The sequence below is a fragment of the Oryx dammah genome, unplaced genomic scaffold (assembly GCF_014754425.2).
Source record: "Oryx dammah isolate SB20612 unplaced genomic scaffold, SCBI_Odam_1.1 HiC_scaffold_29, whole genome shotgun sequence".
In the NCBI taxonomy this organism is placed as follows: Eukaryota; Metazoa; Chordata; class Mammalia; order Artiodactyla; family Bovidae; genus Oryx; species Oryx dammah.
Genome location: NW_024070213.1, coordinates 9,733,051 through 9,747,866, shown reverse-complemented (window position 1 = coordinate 9,747,866; position 14,816 = coordinate 9,733,051). Strand labels below are relative to the sequence as shown.

At 38.6% G+C, this 14,816-nt stretch overlaps 1 protein-coding gene across 2 annotated transcripts in view; it reads right to left on the bottom strand.

Moving 5' to 3' along the window:
* DMC1 (DNA meiotic recombinase 1) overlaps positions 1-14,816 on the bottom strand; it is a 34,498-nt gene that overhangs the window by 6,680 nt on the left and 13,002 nt on the right. The window contains exons 8-12 of one of the 2 annotated variants that reach the window (XM_040233310.1): positions 10,657-10,748; positions 10,198-10,271; positions 9,959-10,073; positions 9,547-9,607; positions 2,086-2,202 (exon numbers count right to left, since the gene is read on the bottom strand). In XM_040233310.1, the coding sequence (XP_040089244.1) occupies positions 2,086-2,202; positions 9,547-9,607; positions 9,959-10,073; positions 10,198-10,271; positions 10,657-10,748 (459 nt within the window). The remainder of the gene's footprint in view (positions 1-2,085; positions 2,203-9,546; positions 9,608-9,958; positions 10,074-10,197; positions 10,272-10,656; positions 10,749-14,816) is intronic. The other variant, XM_040233311.1, reaches the window with a different exon arrangement.

Sequence of the window (14,816 nt, the reverse complement as noted above, 5' to 3'; positions counted from 1 at the left end):
GCAGCAGAGGATGAGATGGTTAGATAGCAATGGACGTGAATATGACTCAATGGACATGAATTTGAGCAAACTCCAGGAGACAGTGTAAGACAGAGAAGCCTGGGGTGCTACAGTCCATGTGGTTGCAAAGACTGGTACATGACTTAGCAACTGAAAGTGAAAGTGAAGTCGCTCAGTCGTGTCCGACTCTTTGCAACCCCATGGACTGTAGACTACCAGGCTCCTCCGTCCGTGGGATTTTCCAGGCAAGAGTACTGGAGTGAGTTGTCGTTTCCTTCTCCAGATCTTCCCAACCCAGGGATCGAACCCAGGTCTCCCGCATTGCGGGCAGACGCTTTACCATCTGAGCCACCCGGGAAGACTACATGACTTAGCAACTGAACAATAGCTTCCCTGGTGGCTCAGAGGTTAAAGCGCCTGCCTCCAATTCGGGAGACCCGGGTTCGATCCCTCGGTCGGGAAGATCCCCTCGAGAAGGAAATGGTAACCCACTCCAGTATTCTTACCTGGAAAATCCCATGGACGGAGGAGCCTGGTGGGCTACAGTCCATGGGGTCGCAAAGAGTTGGACACGACTGAGTGACTTCACTTTCACATACTCATGTATGACTCCTTTTGAATTTGGACAGAAAACCCCAATGGCTTCAGTCTCCATAGGAGAAGCTGAAAGTGACATGACTGTCCAGAACATTCCAGCACCATCTTTGCAGCAAGAGACAGGAGAGGGGTAAGATGTACTATGCAAACATTACAGGACATGACAGGTTATTGCTTTTTAACAACAAAAGTACCAGTCTCCTTCCATGCTACATACTTGCAAATCTTGAAAAATTCCATAAAAATCTTTAGTCCCAGCCCAATGCCAGGCTCTTGTTTTGCAGTTCATCTCTAAGTGGCCAAAATATTAGCTTTCTCACTCTAAAGATTGTTTTCTTATTCTCTCCGTTTATTGGCTTCAGAGGCTCAAGGAGCTCTCTCAGGTCAGAGAGGGGCAAGAGCTGGAGCTGGAGTCCTGAAGCCCAGCAACCCTACCAGCTGGGCGACAGCATCCTAGGTGTTGAAGCCCAGCTCCAATAGAAGCCCCCATGCCGACCAGACTCAGGGCTGAAACAAGCGCTCAGAACCAAGGGCTGCTCCTTCCACCTCAGCCTTTCCAGACCCAGTCAAAGGTATGTCTACTGAGGAACAGCTGCAGGAAGGGTAAAGGTCCCCTTCCCTGCCAATCCTTCAGAGATAACAAAACAGGCAAAAATGGGGGAGGTCCACAGAGAAGGGTCAGCAGCAATGCTCAGGAAGGGGTGAGCAATGTCTCCTCAATTCAAATCACTTTAGGTTTCTATTGGTAAAATCTAAGCTTATAACTATTAATTAAATAAGTAAGTACTGTGAAAGAATATAAGGTGTAATATATTAACCTAGACTGTAAGGGTCAGGGAAATGTTCCTTGAGGAAGTGCTGTTTAAATTGAAACCTGAAAAGAAAACTAGCAGAAAGAAGAACATCCCTATAACATGCTGTATATTTCCTGCATTTACCTCACTTAAAGTGGAAATCAATTATTTCATTACCTAGCTTTACTGTGGAGAAGGCAACAGCACCCCACTCCAGTACTCTTGCCTGGAAAATCCCATGGACGGAGGAGCCTGGTAGGCTGCAGTCCATGGGGTCGCTGAGAGTTGGACACGACTCAGTGACTTCACTTTCACTTTTCACTTTCATGCACTGGAGAAGGAAACGGCAACCCACTCCAGTGTTCTTGCCTGGAGAATCCCAGGGACAGCAGAGCCTGGTGGGCTGCCATCTATGGGGTCGCACAGAGTCGGACACGACTGAAGCGACTTAGCAGCAGCAACAGCAGCTTTACTAAGATTTGGAAGGTCAGGGACCAAGCCTATTTGTCAACAAAATCCCCGAATCCTTAGAACCTAGTACATATTAGGGACTCCCCAATGAATTTAATACTTTTTGAGAAGGAAATTCAAGCATGTAGGGTCTGCCCTTGGAATAATTATAGCCTCTCCGGAGAAGTAATTCTATATAACATCATATGCACAATAATCTAATTAAGAATAAAAAAATATTTACCTGTCATAAATCTTAGCAATTCTCAGCTCTCCTCTTCCTTTTCGCAAGCTTATTCTTGTTGTTGAAGCATGCGCCAGAATGTGTCCCCCAATGGGTTTTTTTGGGTCTGCTTGAAAACTGAATTAACAGAACACTTTTCAGGTTTCATCATATGAACTATATACAAAAATACCTGCGATTACAAGGCAACTTTTCTATGGAGAATGGCAAGGGATAAATAAGAAATAAGAAACACCCAACCCTTCTGCATGATGCTCTGATGTAAATAAAAGCAGATTGAAAACCTCTTTCTTGCTCATTAACTGTACATTGGAAGCCTTCAATGTTGTATGGTTCTGAATTTGAGAAGAGTCTCAGAAATATATTTATTGCTGATGTCTAAAGTTTATTCTAAAATAGGATACAGGAAAGATAAGCTCTTACTATGATCATATGGATTCCAAAATAAATTATGATTACAAGGTTATTACAAATACTGACACTCTTGAGAGATAGATATGCTTACTAGGGGACGAACACTCATTTCCAAAGAGAGATGATTTTGAATGAACAAAATGGGAAATAAATGATACGATATGCAAAAGTGCTAAGAAATCAAAATAGGAAAGATAACATGGGGAGAAAATGTCCTAAAAATAACTCATAACGTAAGAGGTTATACTTATTTAAAACAAAGTACAACACAGCACAATAAATAGCCTTAGCTCTAGAGAATATCAAACCAATTCAAATTTTACTTGTTCCATCAAAGTGTTCAGGATTCTGTGTAGAACTTCATGGGGAATTTATGGCTCTTGACTTTTCTTGTAAGTTACCAACACTTTAATAATTTAATAAAAGATATAAACTCTTCCCCAGAAAAATGCACAAATGTATAATACAAAAATTTTCATGTAAGTTTAGGAGATTCATAGTTCCTTCCTGCTCTGGTGTGGACAGGTATTAACAATAATAGTAACAACCAAGATTTATTGAGTCCTTACTCTGTGGCAGACACTCTTTTAGCTCATCTAATTATTTCCCTTTGCTGGGATTCCATATTTAGTAAATAATTTTGGATTAAAATTTGGATTCTGCCTACAGAATCCAAGGTCTGTAGGTCTGCCCACAAAGAGAGAATATCCTGGTCATAAGAACCTCAAATGAAGTTACATTTTTCTTTATCAGTAAACTGGCCCTCTGATCTTTCACTGAGTCTCATAAATTTGATTAATGTGAGTCTGCCCCTAAGAAATGGATTTGTTCTCAGTGGATGACCAAATCAATCCTCTGTAAGGGTAAGGGCCCTGAACTCTGGTCAACTCAACAGGGTCATGGACATATCCTTCCTATCAAATGACAGCATGCTAACCTTTCCCCTGGCATATACAGCTTTAATGTTCTATGTGGCATAAGAGATTTAGAGTTAGACCTGAGTTCAAATTTTGGCTTACCAGCCAGCCATATGACCTCAGGAAACTTGTTATTCATTCTCAATGTCTGTTTCTTGATTTTAAATGGAAAATAATAACTGTATAACTGGTACAGTAGTTGTAAGAATAAAATGAAATAGTTTAGATAAGGCAGTAACCCAGTAACTGAAATTATTATCTGCTTTCCTAATCCTGACTCACTATCTATGTTCCCTTGGGCTAATTATTTACCTTTATGAATCTGTTTCTTTAACTGTAAAATGGGAACCAAAAAAGCCTCTTACTTTTTAGGGCGGTTGTGAAGATTCAAGACGTATTTCATACAACTCATGAGGAGCCTACTACATGCCAGGAACAGTGCCAGATCATTTACAAAGCATTAGCTTTACCCTTCCAGTAATCTCGGCACACAAAAGACATTCAATAAGTGGAGACTATTATTATTTAACTAAATGATTCCGTTAAAAGAGTCACTCTTTCAGTGACATGTAAATCAAGAAATTTTTCTTCAAGCCTATTTGAACTTCTTGAGTGTTTTAGCAATTATAAACATGTCTTGAGGTAAAGTGCAAGAAGGTATAATACCATTCCACATTCATTTAGAGGGCTTTAATTTACTTCTATTTCTGACCAAGTGAAAACAGCTTCAGAAAGCCACCCACGTCCTTCCTTTAGCCTGTTCTCTTATTTCCCCTTCTTCTATATTATCTTTTCTTCTTTTCTCCCTTTCTCAGGGGATGGGGGAGTATGATGAGAAGAAGGAAGAGACAGGGGTAGATATTAGGAGTAGAGAGGCCAAGAAACACTGTTTCATTTATCCTGCTCGAGCTGAACAGGATACAGCATGTTATATCGTTGACGGCAAGACAAAGAACCTCATCTTTCAGCTTCAAATCAGGGTGCAGGGAGCATAAGATTATGGTGATGGTAGGGCAGGTGGCATTTTTCTGGGATGAAACAGGAAAAACAGCACAGTGAGGCTAAAAGAGTATCAGCGTTGCAGTTAGATACCTAGGTTTAAATTCTGGTTCCTGTTTTTTAACTGTGTGATTGATCAAGTAGGCACTCTAAGCCTCTGTTTCCTCCTTTATAAATTAGGAATAACAACAGTGTCTACTTCAAATACTGGCTGGAGTGGAGACCTTGAGAGGTCCAGGCAAGGGCAAATGTGGGAGAAAATTGATACTCCTGGTACTTTTGACTTGCTATGGGGAAAGCTTAAAGATGGAATTTTTTAGCAGGAGTCCATTGAGAGACTAAGTGAACATGTCCAAAAGTGAGGAGGATGTTTTGAGATTAGAGGAAGATGAAGAGAGAAGAGTACTGCCAAAAGAGCGGAATTTTGGCAAAAAAAAAAAAAAAAAAAGGATGGCTTCAAAAAATACAGCGTGTGTAAGTTTTGTTAAATAACCCCACCCACTATTTCCTCTCAAACTATGCAGAAAAATCTACACATTTAAAAAATTTTTGAAGACAGAATTCTGGGTTTTGGGTGGTGAGATGGGGAGAAATGTGGCAATATTTTGAGACTGGCTTCATAGAGAAGGGAAGTCTAGGAGGTGAGCTAAGCCTTCCTTGGTAGCTCAGTTGGTAAAGAATCTACCTATAATGCAGGAGACCCCAATTCAATTCCTGGGTAGGGAAGATCCCTTGGAGAAGGGATAGGCTACCCACTCCAGTATTCTTGGGCTTCCCTGGTGGCTCAGACAGTAAATAATCCATCTGCAGTGAGGGAGACCTGGGTTTGATCCCTGGGTTGGGAAGATCCCCTGGGTGAGGGCATGGCAACCCACTCCACTATTCTTGCCTGGAGAACCCCAGGGACAGAGGAGCCTGGTGGGCCCCAGTCCACAGGGTCGCAAAGAGTTGGACACGACTGAGGGACTAAGCACAGCACAGTAGGCGAGCTTTGAAGGGGTGATATGAGAATTACATGAGATGAGAAGTGAAAGCACTTGGCACATGGTAAGCAACCAATAAATATAAGCGCTCTTAATTTCAAATAATTTAAATGTTGCACAAGGTCAGCATGCTAGTGATCTTGGCTTAATGTTTTTTCTCTACCATATTGCCTCTTCAGTTCAGTTCAGTCCCTCAGTCGTGTCCGACTCCTTGCGACCCCATGAACTGCAGCACACCAGGCTTCTCTGTCCATCACCAACTCCCGGAGTCCACCCAAACCCATGTCCATTGAGTCAGTGATGCCATCCAACCATCTCATCCTCTGTCATCCCCTTCTCCTCCTGCCCTCAATAATTTATACCAATGATGTAGAATCAGTAAATGACATCCTTAAAGAGTAAACTGCACATTTACAGGACTGCAAACATTCTAAGATGACTTTTTGTTTTAGGGAAACAAATACACAAATGAAGTAGGGGGACATCAAGGTCTTATTTGTTGCTTATCTGATTATTTGCTATGGTATGGAGCTTCACAGGCTGATACTTTGACTATTTCCAGGCCTTTATCAACTGGATCATTCTAGTCCTAAAATCTGTATCTGTGAGCCTTATCTAGGAATTACTGCTCTGCTGTATCATATGGCAGCTCCTCGCCTCTATAATTTTGTTCCTTTTTAATACGATGTGCCATCGAGTATAATGCATGGGATATAAGCCTCAATTATTGTCAGTGTACTTGGCGACTCATACCAATTATAGTGATATTTCTCTGACAGGCTCCAGGAGAGCTGCAGCTTGGAGTTCCTTAATACTGAGAAACAAAGATATTTTCTTTATGGAAAGTATTCTAATAGCATTTGGAATTCTTTAGTTTAAAATTTTTTTTAATTTAGTTGTGGCAATTTATGTGCTTTACAGCACACGCATTTAATTTATATTGTCATAATATTAATACATTTTAGAATATACTAATTATAGTGAAACTTGTTTCTGTATAACCCTGCTAGGTGGAGGAGATGCTATTTCAAAGCAGATTCACCAAGCAAAAATACTAGCCTTTGTTACTTTCTTTGGCTCTTTACCTAGCTTCCTTCATTACAAATCTCCTCTGCTCTCTGACTCTTCAATTATCTTCTTTCTGTCACCTCTTTATTTTTCTCTTACTGGAGTCAATTCAAAATGATTTGATTCTCTTCGAAACTTTTTACAAATATAAGAAAAAGAATCCTATCTGACCTAATTTCCACAGACTTCTTTTGCCTTCTAACTCTAGATCGACAGTTTTGGCCTCTTCAATGTTCCCTCCCAACACATGAAGAAAGAACATTGCTCATTGCTCTTTAACTTGTACTGTTTTATTTGAATGCAACCCACTTCCTCCCTCTGAGCCAATGAGTCATTTTCTCTTTTTAAAGTGAGCCTTAAAAATCTTCCATTTCTCTTCAGCTTAAAATTATTCTTTTTGTGAAGTACTTCATGTCCTGTGTTTGAAAGACACCACATAAAACAGAGATTGCCCTAACCACTCAAGGACTACAGACTTTGCATGACATATCAAGACTTTAAAATTTAAATAAAGTGGACATCATGTAGTTTGTTTTTCCCTAGTGGAGGCAAGGCAGATAGTCTAGTTTGTTCACTAGTGAAATCCCAGAATCTTGTTACATAGTATATTTTCAATAAATATATATTGAATGAATAAATAATTTCTCTCTCCCCAGTCATTTTAACATGCTTGGACTTTCCTGGTGGTCCAGTGGTTAGGACTCCACACATCCACTGCAGGGGGCTCAGGTTCAGTCCCTTGTTAGGGAGCCAAGACCCCACATGCCTCAAGGTGAGGCCAAAAAAAATGACCAAACCAAAAAAAAAAAAAAAAAAGTGCTTAAAACCTTTCATGTAGTTAAAACTTTTCACATTGGCATCTCTTGTAATTAAGTAGAAAATAAAAATGGTACTGAAAAGTGAGAGCTATATCAAACTGCAGAAGATGCAGCAACAATCTTAGGCTGAGTTCAGAAAATGCCTAAAGAGAGATACATTCACTTCAGAACAATTTTCAGAATTTACAATATTATATCAAATATCTTCTTATATATATCAATGATTGATTTATCTGCTAACAAATGACATACTGACTCAGTTTTAAAGTAACAGAACTTTGTATTGCAGCCATCACAGTAATAACTGATTTAAACAAGAATCTCCAATAGGGACTTCTCTGGTGGTCCAGTGGCTAGGACTCTGTGCTCTTAACTCAGGGAGCCTGGGTTTGATCTCTGATTAGGGAACTAGATCCCATACGTTGCAACTAAGAGCTCACACGCCCAGTGAAGATAGAAGATCCTGTGTGCCTCAACTAGGAGCCAGTGCAGCCAATAAATCAATAAATAATTAAAAACAAAAGAATCTCCAATAGATGCTAAAATCAATGGGTGCAGAACATAATACTTACATAAGTCTCAAAGTATCACCCCAGAAATTACTTATTAATTACCAAGGGGAAAAGGTTTTTTACAATGGAGAAATCTGGTGAACACCATCTTAATCACATGATCAAACTTAACATCAGTAATAATGGGACAAACTGAAAGAGTGTGCCTCTTGATATGATATATGGAAAAGTGATATATAACATCACTTATATAGTTTTCCTGCCAGATGTGTTTAACATTTTAAATAATGAGAAAAAAATAAACTCCACATTGAGAGACATTCTGAAAAACAATTGGTCTGTGCTCTTCAAAAATGTCACATGCTCCCAATGCAGGCAGCATGGACTTGATGACCCTGTGTGCCGTATGGTGCAACAAAAACATCAATGTCACAAAAAACAAAGGTTGAGGAGCTGTTCTGATTAATGGAAACTAAAGAGACATGACAAGTACATGGAATGCATGTTCCTTCAAACTACAAAGGCTATTATTGGAACAACTGGAGACACTTGAATGTAACTGTACATTAGACAACTAGAACGCCAGTATTAAATTAGCACCGACTGTGCTAATTATGTTGTAGTTATGTACAGGAATGTTCTTCTTCTTAGAAGAGATATGCCGAAGTTTAAGAAGTGAGGTGTCATGATGTCTGCAAATAATTCTCAATAATTCAGGGAAAAAAACTCTCAAAGGTTTCACAAAACATATACATACATATATAAGCCTGTGTACGTATGTAGTATATAGAGAGATTTTACATACACATGCACACACACAAACACATAGAAAAAATATGACAAAATGTTAACAACTGATGAACCTAGGCAAATGATATTACTTGTGTATTTATTGTGCTAGTCTTGCAACTTTTCTCTGGCTAAAAATTATTATAAATAAAAAGCCATTGAAAAGATCTTTAAAAAAGCATAGATTCAGGTTGTTTGGATTGCTTATCCAGATACATACTGCTCAAAATTTTTGATGGTGGCAACTAACCTTTCTTAGAATTCTCTGTTTCACTAGACTACTTTCACTCTCCTTATGTTTCTAATCACTGCCATCTTTCAAGAAGAGGCATCAATATGTAAGTTATATGCACAATACGTCAACAAAAAATGAATATTTCTAACATGGACTAGCATGGACTGAAATTCTGTTTCCTCAAATAGGAGACTTCTCTCATAGGACTTCCTACAAATATACCCCATGTATATCCTGTAGAAAGCCTGCTTTTCTGTTTTCAGGCTAACAGCTTATCGGTGTAACAAAAACCATTCATGTATTTTTGGTGAGAGAAGTTTCCACATCACTTCCTGCACATAATAAATGTCACCTCCCCCCCTGTAAGAAACCATTCATGTATCTTGTATATAAGTTTTTATTTCCAAGATTTTTTCTTATTGTTCTCCAATATCCTTTCAATCTTAGACAAAAAAGAACCTCAAATATCTCTGAAAATAGTTAAAATATTGCTTTGTTTTACAAAGAACTAGAGACAAATAGATCTGGATAACAAATAAGTGATATTTGCAATTATGAAGTAATATGCACTGTGCAAAACATGATTTGTGACAGATTTGTGCCCATATCAAGACTGATCATTTTGGAATTATTTCCTATTCTACACTCTAAACCCTTTTTTTCCCCCACTTTAACCCTTTTGATATTAACTTTTGTGAAATACAAAAGCAGAATATTGGGGCTTACGTCATAGTTGCTCCTGGGTCAGCAGTCATTTGATTGGTCACAAACACAGCTACATTATATTCTGCATCAAGAAATAAAATTAAGAAACCAAGAGAATGGCAATATAAATATTAAAAGTTCATTGCTTAGATTTCAGAGTTTAGAAACATTGTGCCATGAATTTCTTTGATAAACAAGATTACATTCCTGTTTTTTCACTGTTAACACAAAGTTATTGTTATATTATTTAGGTACCTTATTGTTTTAGAATCAGTATTTCTGGTTTTAAAAAAGTGTTGTATCCCCATGAAGGAAATTTTATCTTTTAAAAAACAGATTGTCTCCTGACATTATTCTGAGCTTCTCTGCAAAGCTTATCCAGCAAATAGTCACAGATGCTATTCTGATATCACCGTTTATTTTAAACATCTACCTTCTGAGATTTTTTGGAGTCGTGACAACATCTGGGCCAGTTTTTGCTGCCGTTCAGCCAACTCCCCACGACCACTGAAATCCACTCGGAAAAGTGCCATTATTGAATCAATGATCTGTGTAAATTAATGTAAAAATAAATAATGCATTTGGAAATGGAAGTTAATTTGAACTAAAATCAACAGAAAAAAGATAATATGCTAACTAGCTGCAGATTGAACAGTATTTAAAAGCTTGTACCAGGAGCTTAAAGATGCCAGCTTCTTCATGGAACTTTGCTGCTACATAATCAAGTAGCTCCATCTGATGTTCACCTGATGGGAAACGCAGTGGGAAAATGTTATACAAGCTGGAAGAAGCGGAGACTAAGATCATGTGTGTCCTTGGAACTCAGCAAAAGAGAGCCCCTGAAGGATTTCTTAATTATTACTTTATTAAATATGTAGCATACATACCAAATGATATCGTATCCAAAAGAATGTTACTCTCCATTTCAAAGACATAGAATAAGAAATAATTTGAGAGCATTTCAATGTCTAAGGACTTAGATAATAAAATCTGTGGACTGACTAAATAAATCTGGAGAAAAGTAAAATAGAAAGAGAAAAGAATAATGTCAAAATAAAGTATCGTTCAAATAATACATCAATGCTGCCAACCTTAAAACAGCCTAAGCATCCAATTGCATGGGGTTCTTACTAGTATATGCACGTGCATAAAGTACATTGTCCAGGACTGCATTATGGTCTACATTGAAGCGATCAGCAATGTCCCGAAGGCGATCTGGACGGCTGGAGTATGCCAGATTAAGGATCCAACAAATCAATTCCAAAAAGTTTAGACAACAACTACAAACAATAATGCTCTAAGTAAATGAGAGGCAAAACACTCTACCTGCATAGGTATTCTGAGGATGCTAATAATCACCTAAAATCGATATCAGACTTTATTTTTACTAAGTGCCTTAATTAGGTAGTAATAACAGTGATAGAAATAATGAGACAGTAATTAATTTAAATATCAAATTATCAAATCTAAACAACCACCTTGGAAGTGAGTTGTTGTGGCCTATATTACATTTTACAAATGAGGACACTGACAGAGATTAGGCAAATGACTCAGAGGTAGGCAGCAAATCAGTTATAACAGAAAAACTAGAAATTAAGATTTGTGAACCTCTTTTGTTCTCAATTCTATAAAAATAGATCTCTTCTATGAAGATAATATCACTGAATTATAATTCAAGTCACTTCAAAGTGAATTAATTCACTCATATTCCTCACTTGTTCAACACGCAACAGTTTAATATACCACTAATCACACGTTGCCAATAAATGATAAATTTGACTACATGAACCAAAAGATCAAAAAAGTCACTTTAAGGGTACATACAGAAAGGAATTATCATCATATAGTTTTTCATTTATTTTGGGTTTAAAATCCACTTTCTTCTAAAGGAGTCGTAATAGCATTCTGAAATTAGTAAATTCATAGACGGGACAAATTCGGTGTGCCTGGAAAGGTATTCTAGAAGATGCTAATATTCACTTATATCTATCTAGACTATAAAGAGTATTAATAAACATCTTTTTAGGTCTTTGGTGATCCCAATATTTTCTAAAATGACATAAGATAAAATGCATGTCCATGGACTCATTTCACTTTGTTTACAGTATCTGTGTTAATACTGATCATACTATGCTGTGCTGTGCTTAGTTGCTCAGTCGTGTCTGACTCTTTGTAACTCTATGGACTGCAGCCTGCCAGGCTCCTCTGTTCATGGGGATTCTCCAGGCAAGAATACTGGAGTGGATTGCCATGCCCTCCTCCAGGAGATCTTCCCAACTCAGGGATCAAACCCAGGTCTCCCGCATTACACACAGTTTCTTTACCGTCTGAGCCACTAAGGAAGCCCAAAAATACTGGAGTGGGCAGCTTATCCCTTCTCCAGGGGACCTTCCCTACCCAGAGATCGAACTGTGGTCTCCTGCATTGTAGGTAGATTCTTTACCAGGTGAGCTACCAGGGAAGTATAAACCAAGGACCATTTATAACCTTATTTGTTGACACTTGGAACTAGTTCAGTAAATGTTGAACTGTCTTTAGCATTTCCCAGTCATGCTGCTGCTGCTGCTAAGCCGCTTCAGTCGTGTCCGACTCTGTGTGACCCCATAGATGGCAGCCCACCAGGCTCCCCCGTCCCTGGGATTCTCCAGGCAAGAACACTGGAATGGGTTACCATTTCCTTCTCCTATGCATGAAAGTGAAAAGTAAAAGTGAAAGTGAAGTTGCTCAGTTGTGTCCAACCCTCAGCGACCCCATGGACTGTAGCTTTCCAGGCTCCTCCATCCATGGGATTTTCCAGGCAAGAGTACTGAAGTGAGGTGCCACTGCCTTCTCCATCCCAGTCATCCTACAGCACTGTATGTTTTCTTCAGAGCTACAATGACAGCCACTGAAATCTTCTACTGCTGCTGAGTATACTCAGATGTTACTGGTAGACAAGTCAAAGAAGACAAGGAATGGAAAGAGATAAAAAATTTTTTTTTCACTATGTCAGTTTTTATAAAACCAGGTGACTGACTATATAATCAGGAATGTAAAGTTGGGCTTACACTAAAAGGAAGTTTAAGCCAATTTACAAATGTTTTTTAGCAAATCAGCATATGGAATTATCAGCATATTAACCAATTACCAGTGCAAGGCACTATGGAGGATTTAAGGAGTCATAAGATAATTTATGCCATAAGTAAGTGTAAAATATAATTATGTAGGCAAAATATAAGCACATAAAAAGAAGAATATCAAGATAGAGCAGTATACATGTAAGAGACACTGAAAGAATGAGAACATTTCACTTGGGCCCTTGCACATCCTTGTTCCCCTGCATTCCCTCTTACACATGGCTCTTAGCTGTTTCTACCATTCTGGATAAAATCCAAATTGCCAAATAGTGGCAGATATTCTTCAAGAACAATTCCTCCCTCTCAAAGAACCATATTTAATCAACTATTTCTGAAACTAGCTGAACTCCAGCTGAGCAACTCTTGCTTCAGTCCTATTGTTAAAAGCAATGTCTTCTGAGCCTGACAGCTCTTCAAACTATCGTTATTTCTTCTTCTATTTATTGGTTAATTACACACTACGTCAATTCCTTACTGTTTATTTGCAACAAGTTTCCATCATCTTTCTTTACTGCAAATGGTCTCTTGGACTCCTAATTGCAAATCTCAGTGATCTTTCTCAGTTTACACCCTCTCTCTGTATGGAACCCCTTTTCTTCTTTAAAAAAATTTTTTTTTGGCTTCATGGTGTCTTAGTTGTGGCAGGCAGGTTCTTTTGTTGTGGTGAGGGCTTAGTTGCCCAGGACATGTGGGATCTTAGTTCTCTGACCAGGGATGGAACCCACATCCTCTGCCTTGAAAGGCAGATTCTTAACCACTGGACCACCGGGGAAGTCCCAATCCTTTTTTGAAACTTTCCTTATGCTTGGCATCCACAACCAGATTACTTTGTCTATCCCCTCTTCCTAGACATAGGCATGCCCCAAAGTTATGCTCTCAATTCTCTTTCTGTAAACTCTCTTGCTTTTCCCTGGCCATTCCATCCATATCAAGCTGAGTCCAACATTTTCAACTGCCATATGAATGTCTTTCTGTACCTCATATTCAACATATTAAAATGAAACATCATTTTTTCCTTTGAAACATGAGCTTCTGAATTCTGTCATCATTATTCTAAGTATGTAGACAAACCTATGAATGGTTTCCCAAACCTCTCTTCCCTTTGTCGATCAAGTACAGTCATCAAATCTCATTATTTGCCTAGAATACTGCAAAAGTATCCAATTTACACCCATCATCCAGCTTTAAGGCCCTTCATGTCTAAGAACCACATTTCCAGCCTTGCATTCTGAAATAACTTAATACTTCAACGAAACTGCAATTCTTTTTGTTACCCAAATAGATTCCTTTCTTTTTCCTTTCGTATTTTTGTTCAGTTCAGACCTTTCCTTTATTTGAGACCATGACTTTAAATGAGTCAACAATCTTCTAATTACTAATCTAAATCTTTGGAGAAGTAGGAGGATTAAAAAACAAATAAGATATAATTTCCTCTCATGTATTTGTTTTGTTAATTTTATATCAAACCCATTTGGAGAAGTGAAACCTTTTTAAATAAAACATGATTTGATCATAGAAAAAAAAAAAGCATGGTTACCAAAAAGGAAAAAGCAGTGGGGAGGGATAAATTAGGAGTTTGGAATTAACATATATATGCTATATAAAACAACAAGGACCTACTGCCTACTGTATAGCACAGGGAACTATATTCAGTATTTTCTAATAACCTATAAGGGAAAAGAATCTGAAAAAGAACATATATATATATATACACACACACACACACACACACACACACATATGGGCTTCCCTGGTGGCTCAGACAGTAAAGAATCTGCCTAGGTTCGATCCCTGGGTTGGGAAAACCCCTGCAGAAGGGAATGGCTACCCACTCCAGTATTCTTGCCTGGAAAACTCCATGGACAGAGGAGCCTGGCAGGCTACAGTCCATGGAATCACAAAGAATAGGACACAACTAAGTGATTAACACACACACATGTATACATATGTATGTATATGGGCTTCCCTGGTGGCTGAGAGGTAAAGAATCCACTTGCTAATGCGGGAGATGCAAGTTCGATCCCTGGGCTGGAAAGATCCCCTGGTAAAGGAAATGGCAAGCCACTCCAGGATTCTTACCTGGGAAAGCCCATGGAAACAGGAGCCTGGTGGGCTATAAACCACGGGGTCACAAGAGTTGGACACAACTTAGTGACTAAACAATCACAACAATAT